This window comes from Ammodytes marinus (genome assembly GCF_949987685.1).
Source record: "Ammodytes marinus genome assembly, chromosome: 12".
Lineage (NCBI taxonomy): Eukaryota > Metazoa > Chordata > Actinopteri > Uranoscopiformes > Ammodytidae > Ammodytes > Ammodytes marinus.
The window spans coordinates 1,351,942-1,375,115 of NC_137216.1; the positions used below are offsets into that span (position 1 = coordinate 1,351,942).

At 41.8% G+C, this 23,174-nt stretch overlaps 1 protein-coding gene across 3 annotated transcripts in view; it reads left to right on the forward strand.

Annotated features, from left to right (window-relative positions):
- slc37a1 (solute carrier family 37 member 1) overlaps positions 1-23,174 on the forward strand; it is a 117,471-nt gene that overhangs the window by 20,552 nt on the left and 73,745 nt on the right. For all 3 annotated transcript variants that reach the window (XM_080038015.1, XM_080038016.1, XM_080038017.1), the window contains 5 exons: positions 10,518-10,629; positions 10,848-10,926; positions 13,724-13,859; positions 18,863-18,939; positions 20,015-20,181. In XM_080038015.1, the coding sequence (XP_079894141.1) occupies positions 10,518-10,629; positions 10,848-10,926; positions 13,724-13,859; positions 18,863-18,939; positions 20,015-20,181 (571 nt within the window). The remainder of the gene's footprint in view (positions 1-10,517; positions 10,630-10,847; positions 10,927-13,723; positions 13,860-18,862; positions 18,940-20,014; positions 20,182-23,174) is intronic.

Here is a 23,174-nt window from a genome sequence, read left to right on the forward strand (position 1 = left end):
GATAGATGTTTTGCCTGAGGATGCTCCAAAGGTTCTCAATAGGGTTGAGGTCAGGGGAAGATGGGGGCCACACCATGAGTTTCTCTCCTTTTATGCCCAAAGCAGCCAGTGACACAGAGGTATTCCTTGCAGCATGAGATGGTGCATTGTCATGCATGAAGATGATTTTACTATGGAAGGCACTGTCCTTCTTTTTGTACCACGGAAGAAAGTGGTGAGTCAGAAACTCTACATACTTTGCCGAGGTCATTTTCACACCGTCAGGGACCCTGAAGGTGCCAACCAGCTCTCTCCCCATGATTCCGACCCAAAACATGACTCCGCCACCTCCTGTCTGCCGTCGCAGCCTTGTTGGGACATTGTGGCCATTCACCAACCATCCACTACTCCATCCATCCATCCGATTATCCAGGGTTGCACGGCACTCATCAGTAAACAAGACTGTTTTAATATTAGTCTTCATGTATTCCTGAGCCCACTGCAACTGTTTCAGCTTGTGATTATTGTTTAGGGTTGGCCGAATAATAATAGGTTAATGCACAACTGCAAACTTCTGGATCCTACACCTTGAGGTTTGCGGGACTCCAGAGGCACCAGAAGCTTCAAATACCTGTCTGCTGCTTTGTGATGGCATTTTAGCAGCTGATCTCCTATTCCGATGAATTTGTCTGGCAGACACCTTCCTCATATTACCTTTATCCGAACGAACCCGTCTGTGCTCTGAATCAGCCACAAATCTCTTCACAGTACGATGATCACACTTAAGTTTTCGTGAAATATCTAATGTTTTCACACCTTGTCCAAAGTATTGCACTATTTGACGCTTTTAGGCAGCAGAGAGATCCTTTTTCTTTCCCATATTGCTTGAAACCTGTGGCCTGCTTAATCATGGGGAACGTCCTTGTTAAGTAGATTTCCTTTGATTGGGCTTACTTAGCAAACTGATTATCACAGGTGTCTGAGATTGATTTCAATGATCCAAAGCGCCCTGAGACACAAAACCATCCATGAGTTTAAATTAAATACAAAAAATGAAATGTTTATGACACTTAATTCCAATTTGCATAATAATTTGTGACAGACTGTAAAACATAAAAATAAAGCAGCATTGAAAATTCAGAAAATAAATCTTCTTGGCCTACACTAGCATGCTGTTTTAAAAATAACTCAATAGTTGAAATAATAAATACAATGTGTTTCCCCTTAAAATTACTAAATGCATTTAAAAGACAGTAACAGTGTGGCACTTCTGTAAACTTACTGAAACTTGGCTGGGCCATCACTCTCATGCATTCATCAAACTTTTCTCTGCGCTGTCTGAGCTGATAGATAGGTTGTGTTGCCACGGTGATGTGGAGTCTTAAACTGTTCTTGCTTTGCAAAGCACTTCTTTCTGTTCAGCTAAATTTCCCCATAGAACCGCTCTGCGTTTATTATCGCCAACAGTTAAATGTCGGTTTGCTTCTGCTCGTTTAACTCTCCCGCGTGCATGCCGTAGTCGCGCGTGGTGCGGTACAATTGCGCGCGCAAAGCCGCAGACACAGAGCAGCTGAAAGATAGAGAAACGCTTGGAGACTCTTGCCACATTTATTTACCGCAAATTGCAGCCTTTCGCGCAGTTATGACCATGGACAAGCACACATCGCGCTTGCTAGTACATTAATTGTGCAGCACAATTTATTTTAAATGTATTTATTATAGGGCTGTCAAATTAACGCGTTAATTTCGATTAATTAATCACAGAAAAATTAACGCGATTAAAAAAATTAACGCAGATTAATCGCACTTCTATAATGCCTTTTGACCCGGTGCAAAAGTGGTGCGGAGCTGCACCTGTAGCTCGCCGGGCCGGGCGCGTGGGTTAAAGGGAGAAAGGTAAAGAGAGAAGCAAGGGAAAGGGGCCGACTCGAGGGCTCTATGGACGGTTTATGGGATGCATGAAGGTAGGAAGACATCTTACTTAATTATCCGCAGTGTCCGTGCATTATTTATTTAGTGGGTGCAACAATGTAGGCTAGGTTCAAAACAGTAGTAGGCCATATCTCTCAATCTTCCTCCAATTTTGTTTGCTAGCTGTCTAGCACCCGCCCCGTGTGTGTGTGTGTGTGTGTGTGTGTGTGTGTGTGTGTGTGTGTGTGTGTGTGTGTGTGTGTGTGTGTGTGTGTGTGTGTGTGTGTGTGTGTGTGTGTGTGTGTGTGTGTGTGTGTGTGTGTGTGTGTGTGTGTGTGTGTGTGTGTGTGTGTGTGTGTGTGTGTGTGTGTGTGTGTGTGTGTGTGTGTGTGTGTGTGTGTGTGTGTGTGTGTGTGTGTGTGTGTGTGTGTGTCAATATTTTTGCCTATGAGTAGGCTACGAAATGGTGGCAGTGCAGCGCTGTCTGTTGTGGGAGATGGAAAGTCGTAATTTTTTTGAAAATTCGGCGCTAGTTCATGTATAAAGCTGGCTGAGGGGAGGAGACAGAAGTTACGAGAGACGGAAAGAGCGCGCGAGAGAGAGAGAGAGAGAGAGAGAGAGAAACTGTAGCAGGCTATACAGCTGTTTACAAACAGGTATAAAAGTGTCATATAAGTATGCGATTAATTTAGATTAATTAATCACAGAGCCTGTAATTAATTAGATTAATTTTTTTAATCGCTTGACAGCCCTAATTTATTAATTTATTTTGGTTGGTAGTCAAGGCGGGGGTTGGCGTTGCTATGGCGGCGACCTTAGCCTTAAAGCGCTGGGGGAAACACTGCTCTATATCAACATTTCCTGTGATAACAATAATAGCATTAAGTGAGTTTTGTCTTGTTAGGCATGATACTACACAAATTGAATATAAAAAAAAATTAATGAGACATTTCAGGCAAAATTAGTTAATTTTTGAAAGAAAAAAAATTATGGTTGTACTTATTTGAGATAAAATAACACTTTAAAGTAACCTTCCACCTATATTTCTTACATTTGAAAGGTTGGATGTCAGTAAAATGTATTCTCTTATATGCCATTTATAATTTTCTGATAAACTTATAGGAATATGGTTGTGTTTGATGACATTATGTGCAAGTTTTCTAGAGTCGGCGACTGTGGCTCAGGTGGTTAAGCGGGTTGGCCAACGATCCAAGGGTTGGCGGTTCGATCCCCGCCCGGCCACCTGTGTCATGGTTGTTGTGTCCTTGGGCAAGACACTTCACCCACCTTGGCTTGTGTGAATGTGTATGATTGCTGTATGTTTGAGGTGGTGGTCGGAGGGGCCGTTGGCGCTGAATGGCAGCCACGCGTCCGTCAGTCTGCCTCGTAGTTTACCACCACCGGTATGACTGTGTGTGAACGAATTGAATCTGGAACCCTGTAAAGCGTCTTTGAGTGCCTAGGCAATAAAGCGCTATATAAAACCTATCAATTATTATTATTATTATTAAAAAACATTGCATTTTTGATGGAATAGAAAATGTATGTATATTTTTATTAGAGAGAGAGAGAGAGAGAGAGAGAGAGAGAGAGAGAGAGAGAGAGAGAGAGAGAGAGAGAGAGAGAGAGAGAGAGAGAGAGAGAGAGAGAGAGAGAGAGAGAGAGAGAGAGAGAGAGAGAGAGAGAGAGAGAGAGAGAGAGAGAGAGAGAGAGAGAGAGAGAGAGAGAGAGAGAGAGAGAGAGGTTGGGAGAGAGAGAGAGAGTCAGGATATCAGGGACTTAATTCTTTCCACAACTATTCTTTATAATACTCTTTATAATTCTGAAAAAACATTTTGTGTTACATACACTTTCACAAACACATTGGTGTTTGGTTAGGCCCCACTTCATACCCTGGAAATACATTGATAGCACGCGTTCTTGTATGAAGACATACTTTTAGACTACATAGATGTTTAAAAGTGGTGTTCAGCAAGTGCCATGAGACGAAATCACTTTATGGCAGCTGATCACTTTATTGCACCCCACCGGAAAATATACAAGCCAGCGAATGCTTCTCTTTATGGATTTAGACAATGGATTTGTCTCCTCAGTGGATATTTTTTTGCCATGGATTTTGACCAGATTTCAAGAAAAGGTAAGCTGCGATCTAAGTATCTAATGGGTTGGTTTATCGTACAGGCTGTTTTCTCCGAGCCGGGGAGGTGTGTCGTGAGGCATCGCCAACTTGCTTGCGTTGTTTTCTGTCAGTGAGTGGACTCGACTGTGATTGGCAGGCAGCTTATTACTTACTTTATTGAAGTTAATGTGTGCGACAGAAGTACTTCAGTTACATGCAATACACAGGCAAATCATCGTAACTTCAGCGCGGTAAACAGTAACTTCACTTTGGTGCTTAGTAAAGCAAAGGCAGAGCGCCGTAACTTAATCCAAACGTTCCACAGCAACGCAAAAACCAAGCCAAAGGACCGCAACTGATGTTACGGTCTTCTGCCTTTCCCTCTGCTTTTGAACGTTTTTTACGGCAAAAACAGCATCTTATTTTGATAAGAAAACAACAAAATTGACTCAAGATATTGGTTCACATGATTAAACTGATGGTCGGTGTTCCAAAAATTACAAAAACTAATTTAAAAAAAAAAATGTAAGTTACGGTCTCAGGGGTTGACTCACGGTTTCCCGCTTGCCCGGGGCAAGTGAAAATAATGTTCGGGCAAGTTGAGATTGCCTTTTGGTTGCCCGAACGGGAAAGTGGATTTTAGGGGGGTTGTCAGTAGTCTAAGCTATTTATTCATGTGTTTTAGAGTTTGCAAAACTATTTTTTCCCGCTAACTCACAAAATAGATCGGCTATATTTGCAATTGAGCAGCCAGCAGCATCACGCTCTCTCTCTCTCGCACTCTATCACTCTCTCTCACACACACACACACACAACAGCAAGGTGCGCGCAGTTTCGCTGTCTATGTTCCGAAAGCCGGGTCTATTAGGCTACGGACCTGGTTCCGCTATATTCAAAACCCAGAAATCAATCACGTTTGAGCTTATCGATACCGCTATGGAGTCCAGTAGGTCAAATAATGTAATTTTAAATATCGAGTAGAGTCGGGTCATCTTCAACTAATTAGGCCTACTTCGGCGTATTATCCCGTCACTGGTCCGCATCATAGACTGTAAAGAGTGTTGTAGGCCCTACCTTCCACTGTCTTGAAGAAACTCCTTCAACCCGCTTAAACTCAGTCTCCCAAAAAAAAAAATCTGTCCGCTGAGCTGCTGACGCTGCAGACGGCTCGGCACGTCTCATCATTCATTCAAATCAGCGATGATCAACAAATGAGAGATTGTGTAGCAAGTCCTGCAGTTAAAAAATGTGATAGTTTTGAAATCCATATTAAAATCTGCAGGATAAAAAAATCGCAAACGGTTCAACTGTGATGTGTTCAGGTCGGCTCAGTAAAATGATTATTAGGCACAGGTCAATAAAATTATGTGATTTGTTTAAATGTAACAAGTAAAAAATAAATTGTAGTTTTTCGCAAGAAGCTTGAATAATACAGTTTGGGTGAAAAACTTGTTTTCCCAGCAGTATAGAATAAATAGTAGGCCTAAATATGGAATTATGACCTGTTTTAAGCCCTATCCTTAGCTCTGCTCATCTTATAAGCAATTAAAGCAATAATACCAGTTCTCTTTTAACAAAATAATAGAAAATAAATCAATAAAGATTTGGATTGTGGGGTCTTTATAATGGTATCAATATGAATAGAAATTAATGATCCCCCTCCCTACTTACAGTATAACTGGGCAATAGCTTTAATATGGTGGACTTTAATAATTTTATTGCACAAGATCACTTTTTGGCACAATGTGAATGTTTTAAATAAGTAAAATAAGTAAAATTTTTCTGAACACTTTTGTGTGGAAGCTAACATTCAGCTTGACTCTGAGCTAGACTGAGTTTTCTGAGCCCCCCAAAACCAGGCCAGATGCCTGGCAAAAAGAGGCCCTTTCACGATGCTGCAGCAGTACCAAGCACTTGGTATTGTGTGATGTCATGATATATAGGCTTATATGAATTGTTGTTGGTTGTATGTGGTCAGGATGAGACAAGTAAGCAGTGTTTGCATTTAGGAGATAAGGTTCGCTAAAATTTATAATATAATTAGCCTATATATATCATTGTTTAACAGTTTTTTTTGGGAAAGTGAACACGAATTTGGGCAAGTAAAACATTACCTGTACTTGCCCTATGGGCAAGTGCTTTTGAAACCTTAGTGTCCACCCCTGGGTCTTTTGCCTTTGCACGGCAGAATAGAGCATGCATTTTACCTGCTAAAGAGGAGACTGAAGAGAGTAATCCCCCATAACAAACAGCAACTGAAAGAGGCTGCGGTGAAAGCCTGGAAAAGCATCACAAAAGAAGAATGCAAAAGTTTGGTGATGTCAATGGGTTACACGGGCTTGATGCAGTTATTGCAAGCGAAGGATTTGAAACTAAATATTAAGTCTTATTCACTAAGCCTTATTTTAAGTCTATCTGTTTCAATATTTATGCTCACCTAAAAATGTTGTTCCTTTATAGATAATGCTATCTTCTCAGTTGTGTATCATACCTGGAAATGAAAGCTGACATTTTGATCTATTATCTCATATTCATATTTTGGTGTCAAACCCAAATGTTTCCAGTCTACAGCATTAATAAAGGAATTGGCCTCACTGTTCCAATACTTTTGGAGAGCACTGTATACATATATACTGTACATTTACACAATGTTCATTTCCATAAAAGGATCTTTTGTTAGCATTTAGTACGGACATTATCTGGGTCATATTCTCTGGATAAAAGGCAATAGGCATACACCTAGCATACACAGTTTGGTTAATAAATGGTATTAACCAAACTATAAAACATGGAACATAATAAAATAGTTAGTCTAATTATTTGTTATTATTATTATTAGTGCTGTCAGTGTAACGCGTTATGAACGGCGTTAACGCAAACCCATTTTAACGGTGTTAATTTTTTTATTGCGTGATTAACGCTCTTCATGGCCTTGCAAACGTTGTGGTTTTTTCTCATGCTGTTGCATCAACTATTAATGTTAGAACAACTGAAACACCACAAACTATACATATGGCTCGCAGTTGAGTTACTGTTAATTCAGCGTAATTTCACATTAAAATCATTTAACTGGCAAAACGGCTAAACGTCAAGTCAATTCTGACTTTTATTTTGAAGCAGAAACCGGAATCTAGCACTTCCGCGACCTTCACTAGTAGCGTCGTCCGTGTGTGATTCTGGGACTTAGCGGAAAAAGAACAGAAAAGAAAGCCTGTCATTTGCAAAAGTCTTAGTTATAATCCTGCACGCACACCCACACCTCAATGAATGTTAGTGGCAGCCGGCACATTGTGGGCTATTTGCACTGAATTGCAAATTATGATATTTTAGAAGAAATACACTGAATTACAAGGGTGTAGAGAATGGGTGTGATAAGAGCATTAAAATGAGATAAAAATAATGGGACAAAAAGAAATCAAGGGACATTTAGGCTAGAATAGATAAAAATGTGATTAATCGCGAATTAACTATGACATTAATGCGATTAATCGGGATTAAATATTTTAATTGTTTGACAGCACTAATTATTATTTTAGCCTAAGTATTTGTACAATTTAGGCTAAATTAAATTGGTTGTTGTAAATGTTTTGGGATAGATCCTCCAAGGCTTATTTCAGACTGTGGACTTGCATTACACACTTGTGTGTGCTCAGGTGGCTGTAATGGCGCTGCACTCTGCCCTTCGTAGCGAGCATACATTCAAAAAGAAAGACTGGCGGCTCCCACTAACGTTCATGAAGCTCTAGGTGTGAGTGCAGGGTTACAAAAATGGCAAATCGCAAGCTTGTTGTTCTCTTCTTTCACTGCGTAGTCCCAAATGGAAGACATGATTCAAAATTCAAGAAAACTTTATTTATACCCAGGGGGCAATTAAGGACATGCTGCTATTGACTGCGGGGCTGGGAAGCGCTAAGTTCCTGTGTTTGCTTCAAAATAAAAGTAATTTCACTCTTCGCCAGTTAAATGCTTTTTATTTGAGGCCGAAGCTGTAGGAGATGTTCAGTTTGAATTAGCAGCGCCAGTTTGTCCTTCTTTCCATCATTCACTGAAGTACTTTCCGGAGCGCGATTTTTTCCTTGCATTTATTTTTTCACTTGTTTCCTTTTTTTAAACTCAGTAACAGATGTGCTACAAAATGTAGCTAAGTACAATACTTTAAAAAAAGTATTCAAGTAACAGTAAAATTATAGATGGCGCGTAGATGCGTTACACTCGCTAAAGCAACACTTTAGGCGCGTTAGCCGCATATTAGCCTTGTAGGGGAGAATGGGGTAATTTGTCACTTGGGTAGGTTGTCACAATCGTTATATCTCGGAACCAGAAGGCACTGTCTGTTAAATTTTGATATGTAAATATACACAACTGGGATCAGAGGTCACCTACATAGTCTTCCTTGGAGTTAGACTGCTACATTTGAGGTGAGAGGACTGATAGTGTTTTTCATGTCAAATTGAAAATATTTAGCTCCTCAGTATTTTTCTTCTAGGCTTTTACACAATGGGTTTATAACAAAACACTTGTTACCCTAAAAAAGTGTGAAGAGTAAGCTATAGTTTAGATTGTTTTAGCAAGCTAATTAGTTGTCAGATGGTTGTTGGCCTTGATGCTAGCAATAAATTCCAGTTGGGGTGGGTCGTCACATTTTTTGGGGGGTTGGTTGTCACATGTTATCCAAAGGGTGCAGCCAGGAAAGGAACCCAATAACAAAATAAAATGTCAAGCTGTATCCTCACTGACACCCCAGAGAAGGAGAGAATTGAGCAGGAAAGGCAGCTGGCATGCAAAAGAGAAAAAGGGCAACAAAATCAAAACGACCCAGTGCATCCCAAACTAGACCAGTTGCCAAGGCTACTGCACCCCAGTGCACTCCACCCCAGCTGGGGAAGAAGAAACAGAAGAGAAAGAGACAGGAGGAGGAATCTTCATCAGATGAAGAGGATAGTTTATGTTTGGTTTGTATGGAAACGTTCTCCAGCATCCGTTCAGGGGAGGTAAGGGAGAAGTGTTGTATGTGCAACCAGTGGGCACACAATCTCTGCTTAGTTAAAGTGAGCAGACTCTACATTTGCCATCACTGTAACTCAGATAGTGAATGTGTGTATCCTACTGTAGTTGAGTAGACTATTATTGTTAGACCTATTTGTTTTGTTCTTTATGTTGATACATACAGTAGGTTGGTCTTAATATGAATTTCATTTTTGTTAATTCTTTGATCATTTTGTGTTAAGATGCATAAAGTTATGTAGGCCTATTTTTCAACTTGACAATGAAATTAAACTTTCAAATGTAGTTCTACTTTCTTGCCTTCTTTTTAAGATTTTTCCCATAAAGATAACATTGTGACAAACAACCCCACAGTGTGTGACAACCGACCCCTTGATTGTTTATTACAATAAGTTAGAAAAAGTGAGGGGTTCACATTTCAAGCCAACACCTTAAGCTTCAATTTAATGTAGGAATTACTATTGAAAGATGTTTAGGTGATGAACAATTCTTACTAGAGTAAAAAGTGTGACTACTTACCCCGGTCTCCCCTATATACGCACCTACGCGCAGAGTTCAAAATGATTGACTTTTTACGCTCCTACGCGTGACGCTTAGCTGCGTTGGCCAATCAGCGTTGAGCTTGACCCGACGTCACATACATTGGCACGGTCGGAGAACAGTGTACACAGAGGCTGAGAAACACAGAGGAGGGAAATGTATTGCGGGCGGCCGGTGCTGTATGAAGCCGCTCGGGAATAGAAGACGTGGGGAAAGTAAACCAGGAGAATGGACTTCCTGGTTAATTCAGTGAATGGTTTTAGCCGATAAACCAAGTTAGCGCCGAATAGCATTAGTTAAATCACCCGGTTGTGTGCAGGCGGCTAGCGCCTCAATATTATGAACCCAAATATGACGGCTCTGTCCGGGGAACTTTCATGACAAGTACAGAGAAACACTGGTGTTTATATCTACGCCAGCCATGGTCCCCTGTCACAGCCAGGTAGGGTAATGTTGGCTACTTGCCTTTATTTTGTGACCGCCGTGCACACGCTGCTGTAACTATGTTTGTTATGTAGCTGCCTTGCTGTTTGTATGAATTTCCGAGCGGCGTGAATATGCAATGCTGTTTTAATGCTAGGCTATTTGTGCTGTTCAGTTGCTGTTTATTTGCCTTTTGGCACAGTTGTTGGCCGTGTTGTTGTTGTTTACGTGCGGACATGCACGCTGTTGTGTCGGGTCGGGTCTGATCGCAGCCATGGTTGATTAGGGGAAATAAATGATTGGGAGGGAGACTATAGGCGCTATACGTGCGTAGAACCATTTTTGACACAAAATGATCAAGCAACATTTTAGATGCGTAACGCGTGTAGTGTGGCCACACCATTATACTCACAAACACACACAACACAACACGTGTTCAATGTTTTCTGACATTTTCTGTTTTACTTTTTTTTTTAAATCTTACTTATATACATTTGTGTTATGTAATATTAACATCTCATTACATACTTTGTATTGACAGAGTGAGCTCCATAGGAACTGTTCATCTGTCAGTGAACTTGCCACCATTGCCTCCATTGGCAGCCATCATCTTTCTCTCCACAATGACATGGACTGTAGCTGGAAGCCTTTTGGTTTGTTCTGCTTTACTAATGTTAGGGTTCTGGGATGGATTTCAGTTTGATGTGTTGGTGTGCTGAAGCCATTGTGTTTTATTGAGTCAACATTGATGATTTAAAAATTTGATCCTGATAAGAATTACACAATTGATTACAAAATAAGAAGAGTTGAATGTGCAAAGCAAGTTGGAGCACACTGCTGGGTTTAAGGCTGTTCCTGTTTCTTTTCTCAGATAAAACCAACTACAAACAGCTGCTTGGCGCCATGGACTACTCCTTCCTCTGTGCCTATGCAGTGGGAATGTATCTCAGGTAAGATGGCACCAAGAGGTGGGAACTTCTTTCCACATCAACGTTGAAAAGGAATAGACGAAGAGCAATATATACTGTAATGTGTGCGTAGTGGTGGCCAAAATTATTAGAACACCTGAAAGATCTGAAAATATTGACCTCTTTTTTTGCCTCATCATAAACATGGTTTCATTTCATAAATGTTCATGAACTATGCAGATGGTTGTTATGATTACAACAGACATCAGATGAAGTCAGTCCTACTGTTTTTATCCACTTTTAACTTTAATATTTGGTATGTCATTGTCCACCTTTTGCAGCAATTACAGCAGCACATCTCTCATATTTCCTGAAAACTTGAACACTTACGGCCTCCACACATATCCTGCGTCTACCTCTGGAGCACGTCGCCTTACCTTACTGCTGCCTCTCTCGCGCTCTAATATGAGTCTGGACAGTAATCCGTGCGCCCCATTGCCATTATTACAATCTGTTTGGTGTGTGCCGTGAAATCGGTCGTCGTAGATGTCTTCGGGCTTCTTTTGAGTGGGCAGTCTTTCAGTTGGAGCAATTTGATTTGTGGAGGGCTAGCGAATCAGTGAAGCCCGGAAGTGAAGCGGGTAGCACAAACGGCTAACAACAGTTAGCCATCGTTTTAATGTGTTTGTCTGTTTCGTTCAGCGAGTACTCGCATGCATCAACCCTTGTTGACTGCTCGACACCATGCTCGACACTCTCTGCTAAAAATTGTGCTCTTTATGGTCCATAAATATAAATACGTATTTCTATCTATGTTTATGGTCTAGAGAGCCGTCCCATCATTTCCGGCTTCCGTATTTTTTCGGGCCACAATACAGATTAGCGCCGCCTGCTGTTATGGAGACATTACGTCCCGCGCAAGCGCAGAGCGTACGGAAAGTCAGCAGTCGGTTTGGTGTGTTCTTTGCACTTTTTCGGCCGCGACGGGAAGACTGGAGCTCCTTGAATCGGCAGTCTCCATTTTCAGGTAGTCGGACTGGTGTGTCCTGGCCTTAAAGGGGAGCGTCGCTGCAGACGTGCCTCTGACGGGCGTCTGCAGCGCGGCACAGGTTGGATGCGTGGCCGCTCTACGTTGATTACACAGTCAGTGACAAAAAGTCCGACGCAGACGCGCAGTAGACGCTCAGTAGAGGTAGGATGTGTGTGGGGGCGATTATGTTATCCCATGCCTTCTGCGACTCAAGCCAAAGGCTTTCCTTTGAATATACAATAGATCTGTCCAGTTTATTTTTCAACTCGCCCCAAATGAGCTTGATGGGGTTGAGGCTTGGACTTGGAGGGGGCCAGTCCAGTATTTTTTTAATGTTTTGATAAGAAAGTGTGCATTGTCAAGGCATCAGCGCTGCAGGCAACGCTTGTTACTTTAGTTTTCTTTTACTAGACTTCCCGTTACGCCGTGAAAAGGGGAGGAAAGAAGGCGTTGCATATAAGCGTGTAGGAGGGGCATGGAATGGAGTAGGCAAGTGGTGTGATTCGGATGAGAGAAAAAAAAATGGTGCATGCGTCTGAGCGTAGAATATTCTGCGCTCTTTTTAAATTGGTCACGGGTCCGGATAGGACCATCACTGGGTCTGTGCCTGGAGATGCATGCACTACATTGACAGTTCCCCCTGCAACCAATAGCAGAGGCATTGATCGCCTCTTGACTGTTAATGACTTGCAGTAAGATAAAATGCGAGGCAAAATGAGATGATTGCTTGTAGTTTGTGTACTCAAGGTGAAGAGTTTTCACTTACCAAGTCTTCAATCAACACCACTAAAGTCAAACCAAAGTGAAAAGTTTGAAAACTTTTGATACATTCTAACTTCATCTTATCCTTTTCAAACCTGTTTTTATGTCCGTTCCATTTTCATTCTTATGTAATGGACTGTGTGCATGTGATTTCTATATTGTAAAGCACTTTTTGTGTTCCATTTCTAGTATGTTACCCCCTGGGCGCGTCTGCGTCTGACTCTTTTTTTTTTTCCGGCGACCGTGTTAACACACTACAGCTCCACACATCCAACCTCAGACGCCCTGCTGTCGCCCGTCGGAGGCGCGTCTGCAGCGACGCTCCACTTCACCTCAGGAGGAGGATACTATTTTTGCGGGGAGACACGTGTCTCTCTCGGGTCTCTCTGCTTTAACTGATAGAGAAATACTCTTGACAGTCATACCAGCAGCATTCGCTGTAGTTTCACAATTTCACGGTTTGTCTCTTTCAAAATAAAATTTGCCACAAGCGAAAATGTTGGAGAAAAAAGGCATGGAGGCACTAGGATAACGGTAGAAACTCAATATTAATCATATGCATCATAAAATGACATTAAACAACTTCATATTAATGGGAATTATCTATGAAAACTCTGTGTAGAAAGTCAGGTCTTTTAGAAGCAGCGCTGCAGCAGCAGCTGAGACGTTACATGTGTGGCCGGAAACAGCGAGAGAGACGCAGCAGTAACAGACGCAGACGCGCTCCAGAGGTAGACCAGGATGTGTGTTCCAGTGGTTATACAGATAAAGCATCTTCTTACTCTTCTTCATTCTTCTTCATTCCAATAAGAACAGTTGTTGAGTGGAAGACAATGCAAATGTTCATAATCTGCCAATGATAGTAATCCCTCTGAAAGTTCTGTAAACCTTCACTGTAAACTAACCACTCACTTATGGTTCACTGAAAACCCTCAACTTGTGTCAAACAAACAGCACTGTAACCTAATCACCATGTGCAGAGCTTTTTAACAACCTTATAAATGAGAAATATTGTTTGCGATTATATGATGTCCCCACTGTGTGCAGTGGGATCATCGGGGAGCGCTTGCCCATTCGACTGTACCTCACAGTGGGCATGCTGGCCAGTGGCCTTTTCACCTGCCTGTTTGGACTGGGTTATGTCTACAACATCCATAGCCTGGCCTTCTATATATCCGTCCAGGTGAGACACATTGGAATACATCAGGTTGTATGCGCCAACTTGCAGTGCTTGCACTAGTCACAAAAGTTAATAAGTTAAGTTAAGAAAACACACACACACACACACACACACACACACACACACACACACACACTCGGTTGTCCATTGATTTTGATGATGACGTCCACTTTTAACCTTTTTGTAAAACATTTTAAAGAAACAAGAACCTACTTCTTCACTGACTTACTTGTTCCCTATCCTATCATATGGCTACCACAGCACAAACGGCACAGCCACCTTCAACAGACCCAGGCTCCGTACAAACAAGCTCCAGGTAGTGTCAATGCCGATTCTACATGTCCTATCCTACTACAAGGCTAACACAGCCTAAAAATAGCAACGCATCTTCAACAGACCCAGGCTCCGTACAAGCCATCTCCAGGTAGTGTCAATGCCGATTCTACAGACCCTATCATAAGGCTAACACAGCCTAAAAAACAGCATAGCCACCTTCAACAGACCAAGGCTCCGTACAAGCAAGCCCCAGGTAGTGACAATGCCCATACTACCCATCCCCATGATTCCACATCTATCTCTGAGATTTGATGTGGCTATACAACCCAATCATAGATAGGGATGGGAATTTATAAGAATTTAACGATTCTGATTCCGATTCCGATTCTGCTTATCGATCCGATTCCTTATCGATTCTCTTATCGATTCTCATTGTGTGAGAAAATAAGTACAAATGTGTTTATTTGTATTAACCTGCTTAAATATCTGATCAGAAGTGTGTCTAGTGTGTGCAAAGATTATCAAGAGTACTTTAGGTTTAGGAAATTGTCAATTGTCACATTAATTGGTCCGGACTAAAAAAAGGTTTGCCTTTTTAAGCCCAAATGCCATTATGTTCCCTAAAAACTAAAAACACAGACTGAAAACAGTCAAGGAAGAGCTTGTGCCTTTTGGAATATTAACTGTGCTCATTTGCACTTGAAACAAAATTCAACTGACATAAAAAATACAAAGAAGTCTTCTGTAAAGATAAGACCAACTATCAACTTTGGCAAATTAACCATTTGTTTGCAGAAAAAATATCATGTATGCCCTCTCAGGAAGGATACGAGATATTTTATGTACATGCTAATGTGCAGCGCGCTGCTTATTATTAATATAACGGCCCGTCATCAGACACATTTGCACATCGGTCGCTCCTCAAGTAATCCAAGCCTTTTTTTTGTATGGGCAGAGATCGTTATTTTAAGTGTGTAGTTACAAAGTTTCATGTTTAACTTTAGTGAAGGGTTCGTCTCAACCACCGTGCGTAACGTGCATTAGAACAGCTGACAGGAGGAAAAAGAAAAAGGCTCTCGCCGTTATATCTCTCTTCCTTTTTTATAAGCCCGCCCGCTGTTTATTATTAATATAACGGCCCGACATCAGACACATGTGCCGGATGGTTTTTGCACATCGATCGCTCCATCAAGTTATCCAAGTCAGTGCTTTTTGTATGGGCAGAGATCGTTATTTTAAGTGTGTCTTTATGAAGTTTATTGTTAAACTTAAGTGTAGACTATTGTTTCCTTATCACCGACGAGTTCCGCTGTATGTTGTTTTGGGTTCGTCTCGACCCGCCGTGTGTAAAGGCAGCACTATGACAGCTGACGGAAGGAAAAAGAAACAAACCAGCTGACGAATGTGAGTAAACACTACGGGGCTTAAGGCAGCGGTCAAGAAAACCTTTTTGCTTTGCTTTTTGCTGCTCTCACCTTTTTATCTCTCTCCCTCTTCTATTAGCCCACACGTATGCCTACACACACATTAATTCTCACACATTTTATGTACAAGTCCAATGGGGAATCCTGGTGTCGACTAGACAGGCAGCGGACATTTAAACGTTTAACCGTCACGATCGCCGTCTGCTCGCTTGCGCTCGTGCTTGTGCGTGTGTCATTTGACGAAATGGAAACTTTACAATTGTTGCAAGTGGCCATATTGTCGTCTTTTCAAGTGAAAAACAACCAACAGTTAGAGTGATTCTGTCTCAACGCCATGTTTGCTGCGTTCTGAACCAAAACAATGCAGCGTGAGTGTCAAGTCATGACGCATTTGCAACGAGCGGAATCGTTAAGCAGGCATGTTAACGATTCCAAGGAATTGGTGGACTCGGCACCGGTTCTGAAGAGGAACCGGGTCTCGATTCCCATCCCTATTCATAGACCTACAGAACCTCTGACAAGTAGGACATGTAAATGTGTCTGTTGACACTGAGGGCTCCACAGGAGTTTTCCTCCTGTCCCTCTTCTGCTGACTCTTGGCTGTCCTGTCCTCCTCCAGCCTACGGGTGCCCTCCTTACACACCTGCCGCCATGTGGTGCGGTCAGCAGCAGTAACTTCCAGGTCCTCAGGACTGATGTTACATTTCTTCAATGTGGTCTTCTTCTTCTGGTCCATGTAGCGCTTCTTCATCCCCCCCAGCCGAGCGTTGGCCATGACTTAACTGGCCGTACAACACTCTGTGGGGCAGTCGGTCCTGGGGCATTCTCCCCACATGTCCAAGCCATCTCAGCTGGTGCTGGGTGACCAGAGCCTCAATACTTCTACAGTTGGTCTTTGCAAATATTTCAGAATGAGGAATATGATCACGCCAAGTGATGCCAAGGATATGCTGCAGACAGCGCAGAGGTGGCGGCTGTAAGTGACCGGAGCTCCACAGCCATACAGCAGCGTGCCTATACAGACAGCATGGTACACAGACACCTTGGTGTGGAAGTTCAAGTCCTTGTTTTGAAAGACCCGGTGTTGCAGTCTACCAAAGGCAGCAGACGCTTGCCTGATGCAGTTCTGGACCTCTTCATCAATGCTGCAGTCATCGGAGAGCATACTGCCCAGGTATTTAAATGACGGAACTACTGATGTTCATAAGCAACAGTAAAGACAGGCATAGTGGAAGGGGGGCTGGCACTCCATTGACAAATAACCTCTGCTTTGGTGGTGTTGATGGTTAAACCCATCCTGCTGTATGCTCTGGCTACAGCATTAAGGACAGACTGGAGCTCTTCTGGAGAGTTAGCAACAAATGCGCAATCATCTGCATACTACAGTTAAAGGACCCTTTCATCAAGCAGTTTGGTGGTAGCTTGGAATCTCCTGATATTAAAGAGGTTTCCATCCAGTCTGAAGTCTACATGCACACCACTGCTATTCTCAATCTCCTTATGGAGAAGCTGAGCAACACAGAGCCCTGCTTGACGCCTGTACGAACAGGGAAAGGAGCGGACTCTTTTCCTCCCATGGTCACTCTAGCAGTCATATCAACATGGAACTGACGGAGGATGTTAACACATTTTTTGGAACAGCCAAACTTTAGGAGGATGTCCCACAAAAATTCTCTCTGAACAGAGTCAAATGCTTTGGAGAGGTCGACAAAAGCTATAAAAACATCCTGATGTTGTTCCTGGCACTTCTCCTGAAGCTGCCGTGCTGTAAAGATCATGTCAACCGTACTCCTGCTTTTTCTGAAGCCACATTGTGATTCAGGCAGCATTGACTATGTGATGTTACTGACCAATCTGTTCAGCATCACCTCAGCCAGGACCTTACCAGCAACAGCCAGTAGTGAAATACCCCTACTATTGCCACATATAGCCTAACACACACACACACACACACACACACACACACACACACACACACACACACACACACACTCTCTCTTGGTTGTCCATCGACTTTCGATGATGACGTCCAGCTTTGAGATGGTGATTTTCACATGATCCACATCTATAAGTGAGTTTTGCTGTGGCTATACAATCCAATCCTAGATCTACATAACCTCTGACAAGTAGGACATGTAAATGCATCACTAGCCACTGTGGGCACCACAGCAGCTTTCCTCCTGTCCCTCCTCTGTTGTCTCCTGTCTGTCCTGTCCTCCTCCAGCCTGCAGGTCCCCTCCATACACATCTGTCTCCATGTGGTGCGCTTAGCAGCATGTACTTCCAAGTCCTCAGGGCGGATGTTGCATTTCTTCATTGTAGTCTTCATCTGGTCCTTGTAGCGCTTCTTCTGCCCCCCAGCCGAGCGTTGGCCATGACTCAACTGGCCGTACAGCACTCTGCGGGGCAGTCGGTCCTGGGGCATTCTCACCACATGTCCAAGCCAGCGCAGCTGGTGCTGACTGACCATAGCCTCGATGCTTTTGCAGTTGGTTTTTCCGAACATTTCCGAGTGAGGGACATGATCACGCCAAGTGATGCCAAGGATAAGTTGCAGACACCGGATGTGGAAGTTCTCAAGGGATCTGAGGTGGCGACTGTAAGTGACCCAGGCTTCACAGCCATAGAGCAGAGTGCTGATACAAACTGCATGGTACACAGACACCTTGGTGTGGAGGTTTAAGTTTCTGTTTTGAAAGACCCGACACCGTAGTCTACCAAAGGAAACAGATGCTTGTCTAATGCGGTTTTGGACCTCTTCATCTATGTTGCAGTCTTCTGAGAGCATACTTCCCAGGTATTTAAAAGACGGTACTACCAATAGCTGTTCATTAGCGACAGTAAAGACGGGCAGAGTTGAGGGGGTGCTGGCACTCCATTGACAAATGACTTCTGTTTTGGTGGTGTTGATTGTTATGCCCATCCTGCTGTATGCTCTGGTTGCAGCATTTAGGACAGTCTGGAGCTCTTCTGGTGAATGGGCAACAAAAGCACAGTCATCTGCATACTGTAGTTCGAGGACCCTCTCAATTCCAATTACACATATCGTGTTAATGGAGGCTCTGGAATGTATTGCCATATCAAAAATGTGTATAAACTCATTCTGCCACTCCAAATATACATAACATCACAGATGGATGGCCACACACGAAGAGACACGCGGCAGTACATTATCATAGTTGTATGTACCAATGCATTTACACATAGTCACATAAGTACATTTGCAGTCAATTAAGAAGGTGGCTAGACACCTTGGGTTCTTATACCTCACTATTAAATAAATGCTGTAATTTATTGCCATTTCAGGTGGCAAATGGCTTGGTCCAGACCACTGGCTGGCCCAGTGTGGTGACCTGCATCAGTAACTGGTTTGGAAAAGGAAGGTAAGCTTAAATCTGTCCTGATCCTAGACTGACTTTGGCAGAGGAAAAGTCCAATATGGAAGTTAAAGGTGTAGTCAGTGATTCTGGAGAATACTTGTTGACGAAATCCCTTTTTGTCAAAACCAGTGAATATGTCCTCACAATCCCCTTCCTGTCCGTACTGTGTGTGTGCTGAGAAAATCAGGTGTTAATACACAGACTAGGCTCTGTAAACAGGTATGTTAACAAAAGGTGCCCACTTAGCTAACAACATCCGTGTTTACAGTGCCTAGGCTGTGTATTAACACCTGATTTCTTTCAACGGACACACAGTACTGGCAGGTAGTGGATTGTGAGGAGATATTCACAGTGGATTTTCTGATTTAAAGATGGTGTGTCATATAGATGTATTACTAATATTGTGACTGAATATGACAAAGTTATATCAACATACCATAAGATGCTGTAAGACAGTATTATGCAGTCGATATAATGTCTTCAACAGTCAATAGATCGGCTCTCTACATTTCATTCACATAGACATACATTTCAAAAAGTTGATCACAAAAAAGACAAACATTTCATACAGACATATGACTTTATAATATTAAATGATTTGCTTAAAACAATAACCAGCGCTGCCCTATCATTAGCTGAGAGTGACACTGAGTAACAACAAGACAGCTGCTGAAACCACAGCCTATATTAGCTTTCTATCTAATGCCTTCTTATCTGAAGTATGGAAATCTCTTGGTTGCACCTTGGCTTGCTGCATAATATAGTATAGAAAGCAAGTATGATTAATTTCTCTGCTGTAAGAAAATTATATTTACACATAAAATTACATGATTTAGGACAGAAGGAAAAATGAAGGAACAGATTGATCCTGTGATGTGTGTGTGTGTGTGTGTGTGTGTGTGTGTGTGTGTGTGTGTGTGTGTGTGTGTGTGTGTGTGTGTGTGTGTGTGTGTGTGTGTGTGTGTGTGTGTGTGTGTGTGTGTGTGTGTGTGTGTGTGTGTGTGTGTGTGTGTGTGTGTGTGTGTGTGTGTGTGTGTGTGTGTGTGTGTGTGTGTGTGTGTGTGTGTGTTGCTGTCAGGCGTGGACTCATCATGGGCCTGTGGAACTCTCACACATCTGTGGGGAACATCCTGGGCTCTCTGATCGCAGGCTACTGGGTCTCCTCCAACTGGGGCCTGTCCTTCATCGTCCCAGGGCTCATCATCGCAGTCATGGGTGTGGTCTGCTTCCTCTTTCTCATTGAGCGTGAGTGCAGCCTCCTCATTGGCCCGGGAGCTACAATATCTTAATCTGTGGCTGAATGGTATTTTTGTGTATTGACCATTTGGCTACTTGTACAGTTGCTCTTCTTACTCAAAGTGAAAAACCATTTACAGTGCTAATTCCCACACTAAGACTGCATTCATTCCAAAGAAGATGGTACGTCAAAAATGAAGGTTTCTCATTCATAAGAATGAGACCCATCTGACTAAGCGGCTCTGCAAATAAAACCATGAAAAAGTAGAAACCTGCTCAACTTTTGGAGAAACATAGCCTCATCAAATACTCTGCTTGTGTTCCACATACCCGTATATACACAACAACCTTGGTGACCAGGAAGGTACTGTTTTATTGCGATTACTGTACATAGGGAAGAGCAGGAGCTGTTTGTAAAAGTTCACTAGAGATTTTCAACTGTAAACTTCTGAGACTCTGCTATGTGGAACGCAAGCAGGGTCTATGCCCTATGTCACACAACATACCCCTTTCACACCGATGCAAAATCGGGGCTGGTTCAGAGCTGGTGCTCAGTTTGAACCAGTTCTTTGGTTTCTCACCACCAGAAAGCCGGTTACTGGCCTGAAAACTGGTTCCAGAGCAACTCCAGTTTAGAGCTGGTCTGGAACTGTGAACCGCTTACGTCAGGGGCCGGGGGAGAGATATCCTGACCAACTAGACCAACTCAAACCTCATGCCCGCCATATTTAAAAACACAGCTACTAAGAATGTAAACATAATATAATTATCGAATGTAGCGACCAAATCGACCAGCGAAAATACGCTGTATGGGACCTGTTTGGTTAACGAAGCAGAGCAAGGGGCAGCACGTGTAAAAAAAAAAAAAAAAAATAAATAAATAAGAGAAGCCAATCATGGTGCAGTAAGGGAGTCTTACAGCGACCCACCCAACCACACGTAGAGGCAGTACAAGGATGTGTAATAAAGCACAGGTATTTAGCATTATAGAAGTCATGAGCTTCCCTGTGCTACAATCCCAACTGCATTGATTATAAAGATGCCAACAGACGTGGAGTCACCTGCCGTTTGTCGGCATTCAAACACTTTATTTGAAGGCGTATTCATAAGACTGTCATAAGACTGTCATGACACCTGTCATCAAAACTATGAATGGTTATGACTGCTGTCATAAAGTGTCATTTGGTCAATTATGTCACGTTTAATGCAACATTGACATTGTCTGAGATATCTTTGTTATGACAACCTGACATAAGCTGAGACAAAATAAGTTGTCCGTGTCTTTGTTATGACAACCTGACATAAGGTAAGACAAAACATCTTATTGATGTCTTGGTTATGTCTACTTGACATTAACCTATAATATGACCTGTCATAAACATGTCATAGTAGGCTTAATTATCAAATGTAAATGAACTATTTCCATTTATGTGGTAAGATTATATTAAACTGTCATATGCGAAACATTTTGACATTGACTGTCATGAGACCTTTATTATACTGTCATGAATGATTCTATTGGCCTCAAGTAAAGTGAACCCATTTGGACATTTCATTAACATGTCATGAAGCGTTATTACACGGTCTAATGCCTTTATAACAGGCTCATGAATGATTCTGTTGGCCTCAAGTAAAGTGAAACCATTTGGACATTTCATTAACATGTCATTAAGTGTTATTACACTGTCTAATTTTGACATTTACTGTCATGAGACCTTTATTATACTGGCATGAATTATTCCCTTTGCCTCAACGTAAAACAATTTGGACTTTTCAGGAAATGTTATTACACTTAATTACACACACAACAGTGTTAACTGCAGTAGTAGCCCCTTTATAGATGTGAAGCATGTCAGTATTACATGAGGAAAATACCTTAACAAAATACAAGTCAAGACGGTCTGTTTTATTTTCTTTGAGACACTAAACAAAAAATATATACATACACTTAAAACAGAAATAAGAACTACTTTAAAATCAAATGCACTTTCCAGTCCTTAAATGAGCAATCCAAAGAATAAAACACAAGGCCAAATCCTGTATGCAACACGTGAGGGCTCACTCTGACGCTTTTTCCAAAAACCAAGATAAAATGGAAATATTAACACTTATTATTTACTTTGAATAACTGCTATACAACAATAATTACTGACTTATAGTTAAGGCAGCACAGACTGTCTTGACATATTGCAATTGCAATTATTGTTATATAGCAGTTTTACAAAGAAAAACCTACCAATACAAGATTCACGAAGAAACAAGAAAAGTCAAGCCTTGTGTCTTTTATTCTTTATTGGGCTTTTAAATGTTAGCTGGCTGTCATGCTCCAACCTGATCTAATGTATATTTCTGTTATTATTGTGTGTGCTAATAGCTCTATGATTTGCTGATCTGCAATCTGCCTGTTTAAGAACCGTATTCACTTACAAGTCTGCACTAGTTATATGCTGAAGCTAACATGCCCACAAAGTTTAAAAGCTGAGTGCCATTTGCCCTCCGTTTGTGTTTAAGCTGATCTCTTCCTGGTGATTTTTAGCAGCCATTATAACATATATTATTTATTTTAAAGCCACCGTTTTATTCTTTGGATTGCTCATTTAAGGACTGGAAAGTGCATTTGATTTTAAAGTAGTTCTTATTTCTGTTTTAAGTGTATGTATATATTTTTTGTTTAGTGTCTCAAAGAAAATAAAACAGACTGTCTTGACTTGTATTTTGTTAAGGTATTTTCCACATGTAATACTGACATGCTTCACATCTATAAAGGGTACTACTGCAGTTAACACTGTTGTGTGTGTAATTAAGTGTAATAACATTTCCTGAAAAGTCCAAATTGTTTTACGTTGAGGCAAAGGCAAATTCATGCCAGTATAATAAAGGTCTCATGACAGTAAATGTCAAAATTAGACAGTGTAATAACACTTAATGACATGTTAATGAAATGTCCAAATGGTTTCACTTTACTTGAGGCCAACAGAATCATTCATGAGCCTGTTATAAAG